This window comes from Vidua macroura, chromosome 9 (assembly GCF_024509145.1).
Source record: "Vidua macroura isolate BioBank_ID:100142 chromosome 9, ASM2450914v1, whole genome shotgun sequence".
Classification (NCBI taxonomy): Eukaryota; Metazoa; Chordata; class Aves; order Passeriformes; family Viduidae; genus Vidua; species Vidua macroura.
The window spans coordinates 10,176,925-10,191,965 of NC_071579.1; the positions used below are offsets into that span (position 1 = coordinate 10,176,925).

Here is a 15,041-nt window from a genome sequence, read left to right on the forward strand (position 1 = left end):
GTGAAGCTACATTGATTCACATCAGCTGAACAATTGGCCTCAGGGGTTATTGAATGTGTTGCTGCAGAAAGCTGGGCCTTCAAATACATTTCAAATGTTTGAATACAACTTCATTTTGCATGCTCTACCTAATACTTATCAATACCTTTCAATAGTTTTTCCTTTTGGTTTTATTGCAAAATGACAAAGTCTGAGAGGTAATTGTAACAGACTTCTTTGAAGTGTAGCTGTAATTTATCCAAAGATTTGGAAGGCAACTTTTGAATATAGGACAACATCTGGGAAATAAGTTTGCCTTCTTATATGAAGCAAAATTAAAACCATTCAGGGCCAGGAGCAGCTCATACTGGCATTAGAACTGTTGAGAATGATTAGAAAGCATGCTTTTTTTCATTCCTGCTGACCACAATATTCCCTGCTAATCGTGGCACCGTGCCATTTGGTACATAGGTTCTAGATATATGTCACATGTAAAAGACTGTGGCAGGTTTCTAAAGAGGCAGAGTGGGAGAGGCTTGTGGTAAAGGATGACATAAGAAATGCTGGTGTCTTTCTGAAGAAAAGTTGCTGCCAAGTATTTAATTGACAAGACGCAATATTTTCTCTACATATACAAAATAACAAACAGATGTTGACTCATTTTGATCAACATCCAGATGTTGTGACCCAAGAGGTTAATATTGACCAAGGTGATGCTAGTCATCTCATCAAACAGATCAGGCTTATGATATATGTGTATATTTATATATAGAGAGAAATGTGACAAGGTAATTGTAAACATGAAATACCTTTCTGGAGATCAAGGCTTCTTTCTAATATTGCAGTTGTGGGACCCTCAGTTCAGCAGAATTTTTCTTTTTACCCTCATGAAAAACGTGTCTCAGTCTCCAGTACCACCTTAAGAAAAGATATAACTTAAAACTCTTGTATGTAGAAATAACTATTTGTTGAAATTGGTGTTTTGAGGCATTAAGTCTGTTTAACATGCAGATGTAGATATATAGGCATTCTTATTCATAGAAATAAACTATTTTAAATTAAATTAAGAAATTGTCTGTTTAGGAATAAGTATGGGATTTATTCCTGTTGCTAAATAATATAACCATACCCCATATCAGTGCAGTGGTTATTAAGGGTCTGTTGGGGCTTCATGGTCAGTCCCTTATTTTCATCATTTTTTTAATGCAGTCATAAAAAAAAGTAGTTTTGCAGGCAGAAAGTTAGCCCATGACATCCTGCTCCAGGAGTTTTACTGCACAACAGACTATTGAATCTTCAGATGTGTGAGCATTTAAAAAAAAGCTCGGTTTATTTTTTCTAGGAATCTGATATATGAAAAATAGCTCCTGAAACTGTTTAGGCAGGAAGTCTGTAATATTGAGGACAAGATCACAAAACTTACAGTGTAAAAATAGAAACACTTAGTTGTTCTTTAAAGAGATGATTCATCAGAATAAAACACAGTTTTGGCCACATATTTTGTATCCTTAAAAGACTGAAAATCATTACTGAAAATAAGGGGTAAAGGACAGACAGATGGTTTTGGTTTAACCGTTTTAATTGATAAGCACAAAGAAAAGAAAATTTACTCGATCCTGGATTGTGTTTCTCCCACGGCTCTGTGGGCATCAGGGACTGAGCAGGATTCTCATGGCTGCATACAGATTGATGTAGGTGAGCATATGTTAAGCCCCAGCAAAAAAAAGTCTATCAGGGAACTGGGGAGCCCATGGAGCACCACACAGGTGATCTATTCACACAAGAGGGCTTTGCCCAGCACCTTTCTGTGATTGGAATCTGTGCAAAAAATATCACAAAATCACAGAACTGCATTAACTTCCATGGTCATCAGAGGATCAAAGCAGGTAGGTTCTTTCCAAAATTATCTTTCTGAGGATCAATGCTGGAAACTGTAGAAATCTGTCCTTGTTTAACTACTTGAAAACACAGCATTACACAGTGCATGATAGAGAGGAAAAATGTGCTAGATTATGTAACATCTGGTCTTGCACTGGGGCTTAATGCTACAGCCATGGAAGCCAACAGGAATTTTGAAACAGAAGCTGTTTACAGCTGGACCGAGTCTTTGTTCATCCATAAATACAAGCACATCTTACTACCATACATAAATATCACCAGAACTAGTTATTTAATCATTGCATTGACTCCTTTGTCATTTAGCCCTAACTATTTTATTTTTCTCCCTTCTCTTCTTTTTTTTTTTTTTGTTTTTTTTTTTTTGTTTTTTTACCTTTTCCCATATCTCCAACCTCAAGAGTACATTCCAGGTCGGTTTGGATCCGAGGACTCCTCAGGCTATGCTGCTTTTCCTGTTGGTTCCACTCAGAATGAGAACTTCATCATATCAATGTTTGTCCGAACACGCAAACCTTCCGGCTTGTTACTGGCTCTGAGAAATAGCACTTCCCTCTACATAAGAGTCTATTTGGAAGGTGGGAAACTCACCATGCTAGCTCTAAATTCCATGAAGTTATTAGGGAAACACTCAGTGAACGATGGAAACTTTTACTTAATAACCTTAAAAATAGAACCAAATAAGATGGAGTTATTCCAGTCCTCTCACTACCTAGGCTTTATTTCTACTCCAGCACTAACCATCCAAAGTAAGGATATTCTTTACATTGGAGGCCTACCAGATAACAAAGAAACTGACAGAAATGGCAGGTATTTCAAAGGCTGTATCCAAGATGTAAGAGTGAATAACCAGCCGCTGGAATTCTTCCCCATCACCAATCCACCAAATTCTCTTATCAACCGAACACTGATCAATGTCACCCAAGGCTGCACTGGTGACAACCTCTGCAAGGTAAGAATGACATTTTTCAGAGCATTTTCACATGCTTATAATGGGGAATTTTTTTCAATGTTTTTAGTATGTTCCCACACATTATTTGATTATAATGACAGATTAGAAAAACATGCAAAAATGCTAGAAAGAGCAGGTTTTGTTAAGCTACGCTACATATGATGAAAATCAAAAGCAAAATGCATTTGCATAGGGGAGAATGAAACTATTTTGAGATTGGAATACTGTTTTTCACTAATTATTGAACATGCTGTACTGTCACAATAGTGGTCTTTATAATTTTCCATCTGAAATAGAAAGAAAACTTCTTTTTGCCCCACAGTCCCCCATGCCTAGAGTTGGGTGTCCAACAGCTTTGATTCATACTGAGGTTCTCTCTTCTCTTTCCCCGTAGTCCAACCCTTGCCACAACGGTGGTGTGTGCTATTCAATCTGGGATGACTTCACTTGCACGTGCCCCCCTAACACAGTGGGGAAGGCATGTGAGGAAGTGAAGTGGTGTGAGCTTGGGCCCTGTCCTCATGAAGCACAATGCCAGCTGGTGCACCAAGGATTTGAATGTAGGTACATTTCAGTTGTTCCAATCATCTTTGGAGATCGGCAGCAATAGACATTTTCAGCAGCATTTCCTTGAAACAAAGTATTAACTAGTTGTATTCTTAGCTACAGGATAAACATCTTCTTGTTAAACACAGGATAAGAAAATAAAAGCTTTCCTGGACAGTGAGTTCTCTGCCTTGTGTCTTCTGCTAAAAAAAACCAAAAAAAAAAAAAAAAAAAAAAACAAACCAAAAAAAAAAAAAACTTCAGCACTTTTGTGAGATATTTGAAAAAAATAGGAATAATCTTGAAAAACTCTGACTTTCCTTTTAGCATAATTTCCTCTGAGGAAACTTTTTCTATGAGAAAGGCACCACATTTGATGCACCAGGAAATGCAGTTACACCTCTGCTGCCTTGGCATCAGGATATGAAGTCAGTAAATTTATACTGGGACTCCGGGTTCTTTTCCTCAAGATTTACTAAGCCCAGAGATAGTTCAGAAACCCATCTTATCTCAGATCTTTCAAAGCCATTTTTTTCTGAAATACAGACAGAAGACATTCCTTCCTGTCCCTCCTCCCTGTCTAAAATCCTCAGGTAACTCAGAACATTTACATTTACAGCCCAGTGAGTAAGTGCATTTTAGTAGAAACCATGCTAATGAAAGGTGTCAAATACCTTTGTGAAGATGTCCATAAAGCTGCCACAACGTTGCCCATCAATTTTCACTCACAGCAGTGCGAGCTGAGTTCTGCTGCCCTCCCAGTCCCACCTGCACAGGGCTGTGGCAGTGCCTGCTCACCAGGAGAAGCTGGCTTTGAACGTGACAGGCACAACTACTCACAGGGATTTTGATGGGGCTTTCCATCAACTGACTTCCGTTAAATTCATCCTTTTGCATTGGTGAGATGAAATTGGGATCAAATCAAATACTTCATAAAACATCTTAAGACTCACCCAAGAAAAAAGGAATTAGGAAGAAATGTTCACCCCATCCATGGGGAATGACTAGGCTGCCTATACTTAGGAAACAATCATAAAGTGACAAATGTATGTCCTTTTTTGAAACAGAGAGATAACAGTAATGTAGAATTGTATGTTAGAGTGATAACCTGAGATGATGCAAAGCAGTACACTTTGGATGTGATTATAGCTGATGCTGGCACTGCCCTGTAATTTCCACAGCCATGAGGGGGAGACCAGGATAACTGAAACACTGGTGGAATTTGACTGTCTTCCAGCAAACCCAAAAGCAGTTTATATGGCATGTGCACTGGAGAGACATATTTCCACGTGCATTGGTATAAAACTGGCCTGGTTTCTTAATTGGTGTCTTTGTACAGGTCTTGCTAACGCAGTGTTCAGCGGCCGGAGCAGCGCGATATTTTACAGAAGCAACGGGAAAATCAGCAGAGACCTCACCAATATCGTCTTTGGCTTTCGAACCAGGGACACTGATGTGATCCTGCTGTATGCAGAGAGGGAGCCTGAGTTTGTCATCATCAGTATCCACAACTCCAAACTCCTGTTTCAATTACAAAGTGGCAACAGCTTCTACAGGCTGACCCTCGCGAGTTCAGTGTCTGTGAGCGATGGCAAATGGCACCGAGTGATGGTCTCCATGGTGGAGCCCCTGTCCCAGTCCTCCAGGTGGCACATGGATATAGACAACAAGAGAGACACGGCAACCAGCACAGCTGCTGCAGGAAGCCTCAACTTTTTAAGAGAAGAGACAGACATCTATGTGGCTGACAAGGCTTTTGACAGCCTGGATGGCCTGAGAGGGTGCATGAGCACCATAGAAATCAGTGGCATTTATCTCTCATACTTTGAAAATGCTGGCATCCCTACTAAAAAACCTCAAGAGGAGCAATTTCTCAAAATATCTGCAAACCCTGCTCTTACTGGCTGTTTGGAGGTAGATTTCTGCAGCTCTGACCCCTGTATGCATGGGGGAATATGTGAAGACTTTTACACTTCGTACCGCTGTGTATGTCCCGATGGATGGACTGGCACCTACTGTGAAGTCAACATTGATGAGTGCTCTTCAAACCCCTGCATCCATGGGAACTGCACAGATGGGATTGCCTCCTATGAGTGCAGCTGTGAGCCTGGTTACAGCGGGGAGAACTGTGAGGAGGACATAGATGACTGCCATGGCCACCAGTGCGTGAATGGGGCCACTTGTGTTGATGGGATTGATGGATACTCCTGCCTGTGTGCTGCTAACTTCACAGGGAGGTTTTGCAGGTACTGTAAACAAGTCTGATCTGTATGATTTTGTCAAGTCTCTTCTGAAGGGCTTTTATATCACTGATGGCTTTGTTTTAAGCACAGATGTTTTGCATCTGTCTCTGTATTAATCATGGCTGCAGAGTCAATGTATGAAGAGTACAGAAAGTTGTACAGATCAATTAGATGTGGAGTGAGACAGTGGAGAGCTGCCAGCTCAGGCAGAGACTGATGAAACAAGGACTGAAGCAGGCACAGCTCTGCTGCCCTGTTCTGCTGTCAACATTGGTCCTGTGAGCTCTCTGATGACAAGATTACAAGTCTTCCAGACCTTGAAAATACATGGGCTACATCTTCTTTTCAGAAAAAAAAAAAAAATCTTAAGGCTTTTAAATCTCTAAAACAATATTTTATTAGAGTAATAGGGCTCTAGAGCTATAAATACAGGAATTCAGAGTTGGTAAGAGAAAATAACAAGAGAAAATAAGTTGTTTTTATCCCCACCCACAGCATCTTTTCTGGGTTGATCTTTTCCTCCCAGCTTACTCTCAGTCCTGGTGGCTGCAAATACCACACAACCCACTTTTGCCATTGCTGCTGACACTGCTCATATGCTGTTTCCTATTCCTCCCAGACTCTCCTCTAGAAAGGCTGCAGGCTTTTCCCTTTAATTGCCATTCTCTGCACACCCATAAAATTCTGCCCTCTACACATGTCCAATTCCTCTCCAAGAAGGCAAAATCCTTCTCCTTCCTTCAGAGGACTCCAACAAGTCCAGTCTGCTGCATCCCAAAGGATGCAGACAGACAATCATCTTCATGCTACCCAAATACAGTCTTTTAGGATATAATTACTAAAATTCACAGGTTTTGTTGACTTTTTCTGAGTAGTGAGAACATCCTCAGATTTGAAGATGCCTTGTGGTGGCCCAATATTTTTTATCTTTTGAACTCTTATACTAAGCTGTCCAGGTATCACACAAAACCACATTAGTAATGTAAGTAGAGTGATTTCCATTTTTTTTTAATGATAAATGAATCATTAATTTGCCAGTAAATATTTGGAAAAGAAAAATTAAATTCATCAAATTAAAAAAGTTAGTCAAAACATAATATGGGAGTCTTAAATCTGAGTTCCAGCTGTTATTTCTTTGGGCAATACCCTGCTCCCCTGCTTCAGCTGAGAGAGCACGAGGCATCCAGAAACAAGGACAGTGCAAATAACTGCTGCTGCCTTCTTGTTTACCCAGGTATCGAAGATTGCCTTACACAGTGTGTGGGAATGAAGAGAGGAACCTCACGTGTTTCAACTACGGCAACTGCACCGACCTTGGCGGCGAGCTGAGCTGCATGTGCCTGCCGGGCTTCGTGGGAGAACGGTGAGAGGCTTTGTCCTGCCCATCCTTGGGGAGCACCTCTTCCAAAAACTGTTCCAAAAGAGTCCAGGGGGTAACAGCCAGCCCTCTGGCAGAAATACAGACAAAGCAGCTGTTGAAGTGCAGCAGTTCCTTGCTAGAGTGACTCTGAGGATCTGAAGTATTGTGGTTTTAGACAAAAATCACAAATGAACGTGGCAAGGTTTAGTCCAATGCAACCCAAGATATTATTTATTAAACAGCACTGCAGGCTTGCTTCGCTGTGCCTTTTTTTTGCTTCTGTGCCAAATTTTCATATGACAAGTTAGAATGTTGCCTTTCCATAGGTGGGGACACAAGCACACATATCCTGCTCATATACTTAAACCAGTTACATGCTCTGGCACATGAATATGCAAAGTTTCATTTTCACATGTCTGTGCTGGGAATATACAATCTATTCTATCACAGGGATGGTAAGAGGTGGCATACCTGGTGGCATGGTATACCACACTTTCTTACTGAATGCTGAAGTGTGAGAACAGAATGATTACTTTCAGAAGAGATTAAGGAATACTTTGTGCCTGTTATTGTTTAGCCTGGAACAGAGGGACCTTCCTCACAGTGACATTTGTATCTTGTAGCACAAATCACACTTAATACTGGCCTTCAAAGAGCTCTGGAGCAGGGAGGACAGAGAGCCTCAGGGCAGGCATCAGGTGCTGCAGAAACCTAGGAAGGCATTGTCACAGTCATAGCCTGAACAGGTAAGGGCATTTTGGATAGAGAGACAGGAAAAAATGTATTTACTCCTGATGAAACTAGCGTCATGTCAGAGTATAATATCCAAAAGTTCAGGAGGACCAAGCTGTAACACAGTGAAGTTTCCAAGAAAAGGTTTTCATTCTCTCAAAAACTTATGAGCCCACTGATTTTGTGGAAAGAGTACAGTAGGCTATAAAAGACATGAAATGAAGATTTCCACCTACTCAACGCACAGTGTAGTTGGCAGACACACTTGAATTGCACTGTTAACAGCCAGGTCGCCTGTGTACCGCCTCACAATATTCAACAAGGGGAAAAGGATACAATAAAATAACATTTTAAGAAGTAAAAGCATGTTCATAGCCACTTCTGCACTGCTTGTATTTCTTGGGACTTTGAGGCAGCAGGAAAGCACTTTTTCCTTCTCTCTCCCCTGCCAGCCTACCTGCTAACTGCAGCTTTGGGAATGAGCCTTCCTTCCATCCATGCCAGAGGCTGGCAGTAATCTCTCTTTACGGTTCCCAAGGTTCTCGTATGGAGCCTGTGCCCGGCGAGCTGCGGGGAACTGCCTGTGGCAGCCAGGCTCTCTTCTGCAGCCTCTCAAATGGAGCACTTGGCCTCTGCTCCTCCAGGCTGCCAAACCATGAACCAGCAGTGCTCCCGTGCTTGGGGGTCTCACTAGATCAAATGAGAACTTTTAATCCCTTTTTTTCTGGGTTTTTTTTTTTTTCAAAACAAATTCAAATATATCTGTTAATAAGAATATTAAAACCAAACCCCTTTGTATATATTTATGTATTAGACTGATAAAGCAGGCATTTTCCTTTAAGACAATATTTCAGCCCTCAGAAAGCCACTGGTGTATGGTATAGAGAAATTCTATGCCAATCAATTAACTTGGGATCACATAAAAAAAATCCCAATGGACTTAATAGCAGGTGGAAAGGGAAATGTGTAAAGATTAATCTCCATAAAAGAAGATAGAGCTCTCTCTCAAAAACAAATTTGTCATTTAATTCCTGATGGAACTTTCAAAATTACATAAAGGGAGTCAGGTTTTTAAGAGTTCCTGAAACTCAGTTGGATTCAGGTACCCGATTCCCTGGAAGATTTGAGAAGTTGTTGGCTTTTTTTTAATTTGCATAGGTAATTTCATAGCTGTACAGTTTTTATACATTGGACAAAAAACTTAGCTCTTTGAAGTATATGAATATAATTTACCATTTAAGGAAGCTATTGAAAGAAGTTTAGATTAATAGAGTAAAATTGTTTAATATAAAAATGCTCTTCTCTGATGTAAGATTAAAATTTTGTTGCCTGGTTATGAATATGATTGAACAAAGCAATTCCTTATAATTCAGAGAGAATTTCTCACATTCTTCTCCAAGTATAAACCTGCATTTTTACTTGGAAAAGATAGGATTAACTGTTAGTATTATTTGATAAAAGGGAGCAGAGAATTAAAAGGGAACATTTTCAGAGCAGAAAATCATCAAATTAGTAGTTTTCAAACAGTCCTACACATCCCTCATTATGCTTCCATTGGCTGCCTTGAGAAATTATAACTCAAGTTTCCTGTATCTCCAGAATTAGCTCAAAAACATTTAATGATACATATTAAGGCTCATGAAACCTGTCCTGCACCATTCTTACCTTTTTGGGGCCCATCTCAGGGCCTGGATAGGAAATTGTGCTGGGATCTATTGGCATTCCAAATTGAGGGAAGAAATGAAAAAGTTAAAAAAAAAAAAAAACAAAAAGCAGGTGAATATTTCCAGGAGCACTCAGCTGGGAAAAACACATATTTGTTTGACTTATATCCAGATTACTGAGAAGGGAACTGTGCCCTCAGCTTCCTGGAACAATGAGAAGGACAAGCAAGCTGTCAGCAGGACTTGCACCAGAGCTGGCTCTGAGATCACACAAGAACTTGCATTGCACCTTGCTAAGCACCATGAACCATGAGGTGCTTTACAGGGATGAAATTACCTGCTTAACTGTCTGTGTTTGGAAATCATACAGGAAGTTCAGGGTTTGAGTGGGGCTCATCAGCTAGTTAATAAAACCATAAACACGTGTGGAAGTATGCCCCAGAGCATCTTCTTCCCCCCCAGAGCTGCTGAATGAAACATGTGCCTGTTGGATGCATGGGATGCCTGGTTCCTGAGGCTGACTTTGCAGTCTTTCCTGCAGGTGTGAGAAGGACATTGATGAGTGCAGCTCTGACCCATGTCTGAACGGGGGCCTCTGCCAGAACCTCCTCAACAAGTTCCACTGCCTGTGCGACGTGAACTTTGCCGGTGACCGCTGTGAGATCGATGTAAGCGACCTCTCCTTTTTTGTCTCTTTGCTCTTGTGGCAGAATCTCTTTCAGCTCCTCTCCTATCTCATTCTGCGAATGGATGATGAGCCAGCAGTCGAGTGGGGTGATCAGGAAGACTATTGAGCAGTCTTTAAACTTCTGTGTTTTACTGCAGCAGAAGATGCCTTGACTAACCAGCTTAGCAGAGCAATACAAATAACAGAGTTTTAAAACTTGTTTTATATTTATTTGAATGGTTTTCTATGAATTGCTTCAGATCTGGTTTAGTTAATTTATTTAGTTTTAGAACAAATGCTAGCAGATTTGTTAAAGAATTCACCCCACCTTCACCTGACCATTTCACCACATGGACACTGCCAGTGGGTGACAGTGGGACAGCTAACAGGCAGCACAACTATCACATTTACTGAGGGTAGCATTCAAACCCTACTGCAATGAGTGGCAGACTCACTGCCTTCAATAATTCTAATCTTAAATTAAATCTTCCAGGTGGTCACTATCTTTACAGCACCATGTTTATTGCTGTTCCTTTGGCATTTAGGCCTCACAGCTGTGGAATCACGAGGGATATTTTTGGATAATTAGGTAATGGCTTGGATTAGCAATTGACAACATGCTGAGGAGGCTCCCACATCCATTTGAATTAGTGTCAATCTTGCACTGATATCACTAATCCTGATCCTCTGCTCCAGTAGCCTCTACACCTCCAATGTACTCTACTGAGATAAAATACAACCATCTTAATCTTTACCAACATTTCCCCTTTCAAGAAAGGCCCAGTAAGTATCTCAGACTTGAAATCACAGATTTGTTGTTTGTTTAAAGATTTATATAACTTTAAGTAAATCTGTTTTACTTATTAGTAGATCAGTGTCACTAGACAAAGAAAAAAAAAAAAAAAGATGGGATTTTTCCTTCTTAAGAAGCAAGCAAAGTAATTGGGTTGGTTGTCCATGAATTCTTAAAAGAATGAAAAAAATGGACCTGAAAATTATGAGCACTAGGAGATTTAACAAAAATATTATAGCAAAATGTCTTTGTAGTTGCCTTTGAGAGTGCAGACACAACTGAAATACATTGTTAAATACTAAACATTTGTAAAAAGTGAGGAGTTTTTTTTTTTGTTGTTCTTAACCATTCTTTAAGACAGAAACACCATTTATGAATGCTGAAATAATTTATTTGGACATTCATTATTATATTTGCATAGATTCTCTATCCCTTTTAGTCATTTGAGTAGTGTCCTTACAAGAGGATTTGAAAGAATAAGCGTGTATAGGGTGGTGTTTTGTTACTCAGCTATATGGCAGGTAGCAGAGTTTTGAAGACTAACACCATACTGGGAGGTTTTCTGACTCCAGAGGGAACAACTGATCTTTTGGAGAAGTCCTTGAAATCATTGATATCAGTTTTCTCCACTTCAAACCTGACCTTGTTCTCCCTAACTCACTGCAGGTTGGACCTGGTACATCCAGGAAAAGCAAATCCCCCCTTTAAATCTCCAGTGACATCAGGACACTCTGAAATGTGTCTAAGTGAGATTTTAAGGTTTCTGTTTTGCCACAGCAGGATATGGATCAGACAGTGGATCAAGACTATTTTTTATTTTCCACCTTTCATAAATGCCCCCAGATCTGTTATTTTTCTGGGTACGACTCAGTGCACAAATGCAGCAACATTTGTGCTGTTAAAAACACTACTCTTATTTTAGAGGGGAGGAAAAAAAACAAATAAACTTTTGCACATTTGTGGAAGAAAAAATTATGATTCATCCCTGTCACATATTCCTGTTCCTAGCATCTGCCTTAGTATGAAAATGAAGCACAGTGTATTTACCTATGAGAATTGTACACAAGGATAATTTCTTTGCTGGCTTTATCATACCTGAAAAAGATTAGAGAAATTGTTTTTGTTAAACTCTTATTAAAAATAATTATAAATAATTTTGTATGTTATATATATATATATATATATACTTATAAAAAAATTCTTTTCTCTTTGTAAGCAATCAATGGGACTAGATGGGAATGCACTGGAGATGAAATTAATGTAGCAGTGTCAGAAAGAAAATTATATATACTATCAGATATAGGTTTAATTATCTTACTGGCAATCACATATAATACTGGGAATTATAGGACACAGGCAAAGAGAAAAAAACAAAACCAGACTGCATTTTTGGATTTTTTCATTCCAATGAAAATACAGTTTTGGGAAATTGCTTTCATGTAGGGAAATTTAAAATAATAGCATCTTATGTTGGGAATTTCATTCCAAACTGTAGCTTTCATTTAATCATAGCTAAAAACATTTCTAAGTTCAGTATTATTGAAATGAAAAATTAATCAGAAATAACTTGAAATAAAAACTGTCCTATTTCAGAATGCTAACTAGAGACAAAGAATAAGAAATTTTAAAAATTCAAATGAAAAGAGTGTTGCTACTAATCAAAGCTGTTCAAATAATTTCTTTTTTCTTAAATAACTATAATTAAGAAAATAATGAAGTTTGGTTTGGTTTTATTTTCTCACTGGGTTTAGTTCAGTTTCCAAATAACTAAATTCAACCATTGTGTACTTTATAGAATATGCACTACAGGACACACTACATTAAGCAAAAATTTCATCATGGTCTTAATGCTGAAGAAAGGTAGAAAGCAATAAATGTAATAACAGTATGTCTGACATTAGACCTACATTCAAAATGTGAAAACAATAAGAATCCATTTGTACAGAGATTCCAATACTCTTTCTATTCAACACTAGACACTTGATATGAGTGTTTATGCAATATTAAACACAGGTTTTATATTAATTTACAGCAATATGCCAGTTATTATTCTAAGCTTAATTAGCAGGGCATCAGTTCTCTCTTTCTTTTACTGAAAACATTCACCTGTAATTGAATTCTTTCCTTCCTCTAATGCCTTGTCATCATGAAACATCCCCTGGCCTCAGAAATGCTGCTCTCTTCCTCTTTGTACTTCTGTATCCTCAACTGCATTGTGCACGTGTACATAAATTTCCTACCTTTATACACCAAATAAACCTTCTGCCTTTGTCTCTTTATGTCTGCTCCTCATTTCCTGCTGATGGCTCTGTTCATTTGCTTTCAGTGTGCCATGTTTTCTGAACACTCCACAGGAACACCACACACCAACCAAGGCTGCTTCATCCCGGAGTTTTCCAGGAGTTCTGGAAGGGCAGGGTCAGGGAGGTGCTTCCTGCTGAAGCTCTTCAGCCACCCCAACTGCCCCAGCTGCAGTCCTGCAGACTTGGTATTTCTAGTTTTAAAAGTCAAAAAATAAATAAACAAGAGCCAGATTAAGTGAAATAATTTTCTATATTTTTTAAAGAGATGCAGGTGTCAGACAAATAAAGGAAAACAGGTATAAAAGCAAACATGAAAAAAATTGCTGGGTACTAACCTGGGTACTAACCTTTTTGTAAAAACATCCAGTTGCTAAGATTTTTTTAGAATTCGAGGGTCTGAAAAGGCCATTATTGATATTTAATATTAAGATATAATAGCAAGATCTTCATACATCTCCAGTGTTGCAATTGTACTTCAAATCTTTTGATAGTTGATTTTTTTTTAAATTAAGAACACAAACTCCCTGCTGAGTTCATGCTTTCATGGAAAATTAGTATTTATAAAAAAAAGAAATATCAAAACACACTCCTACTAATTTGGGCATTGAGAAGTTGGGAAAACATCATCTCAATATACTCAGAATCAGAGGAGGGATACAAGACATGCAAATGAAAGAAAGCCAAAAAGCAAGCTCATTACTTTTGGAGGTATGGCTTGTGGTGCTCCATGTTGGTAATATCTGTAATGGATCCCTCTGTGATACGGAGACTCAGACTGGTTTTCAGATGCCAGTGACTGTCATTCATAAAGCTGGGTAATGAGAAGTAACAGTGTTTGGGCTTGAGGCAGAATTAAGATTTCTGAAAAGAAGGGGAAGACAGCAGTGATGGAGACACTGGAAGGGAGAGCAGAGGGATTTGCATCAGCTGTGGGATGAATGAAAGCATATTCTTCACTGTGCTTGGAAAATACATGAGGGGTATTTCACTGAGAGAATGGCAGATTATCTTTACTGTTCTTATTTCTGGCCCTTAAAAACCCAGGCTCTGACTGAGCCCTCTCTGCAGCCATATCTTATGACAATTTTAACTACAAAGAGCCCATGTGTTTGTGAATTTGAAAATATCCTTTATATATGCTTATTTAGATTTTCTTACTCCCAGATTACTGAGGAAACTAGATCCAATAATCATTTACTCACTGCACATGACTACAGTACATTGGCGAACCTAAAAATAGGAAAAAATCTGCTTCAAACTAACAGTGATAAAATAAGATTTCATTCTTTCTTTGCAAATATTTTTTCTGCCCTGACAGCCAAAAGTTCAGCCAAGAGGGCATTTTACTTGTTTATATTAACTTTCAGCACTTGAATGTACATATTTATAGCTTGAGTTAGTGATTCTCCCTAAAAATAATTAAACTCTTGTTTGCAATAAATTACTGAAAATTTCTACTTCAAAACCCACAAGGCCTGGTTCTGAGAACTATAACCCTAAAAAGGCAATGAAATAAAAGCTGCAGCAAATCTTCTTTCTCTGGTACTGAGATTACTATTAGTTGAAATGGATCTCCAGGGAGTAAAGACAAAATCCAGGGTTGGGTTGTTCATTTTACTTTGTGTTTCAGGAGTGCCCTGAGCCCCATTAGACTGGGAGCACATCCTGCCAGGGCTGTGCCCTGCTGGTGCTGGCAAAAGGCACGGCCTGGCAAACAGCTCCAGCTGAGCTTTGGAATTGTTCTTTGAACATTGTCACCAGCAGCACCTTTGGGACAGCACTCCCCCACAAAACACACCCCCTCTCCTATTGTACGTGTGAATATACATGAGACTTGAAAGTGGAGGTGGATTTCATGTCCCAGAATTGAAGCTGTCCTTGGTTCACAGAGCTGCTGCCATGTGCT

The 15,041-nt window shown here is 39.2% G+C and overlaps 1 protein-coding gene across 1 annotated transcript in view; it reads left to right on the top strand.

Moving 5' to 3' along the window:
• The window catches only part of CRB1 (crumbs cell polarity complex component 1), a 109,601-nt gene that overhangs the window by 76,831 nt on the left and 17,729 nt on the right, over positions 1–15,041 (top strand). The window contains exons 8-12 of the mRNA XM_053985142.1: positions 2,277–2,827; positions 3,222–3,387; positions 4,713–5,619; positions 6,851–6,979; positions 9,914–10,040. Of these exons, the coding sequence (XP_053841117.1) occupies positions 2,277–2,827; positions 3,222–3,387; positions 4,713–5,619; positions 6,851–6,979; positions 9,914–10,040 (1,880 nt within the window). The remainder of the gene's footprint in view (positions 1–2,276; positions 2,828–3,221; positions 3,388–4,712; positions 5,620–6,850; positions 6,980–9,913; positions 10,041–15,041) is intronic.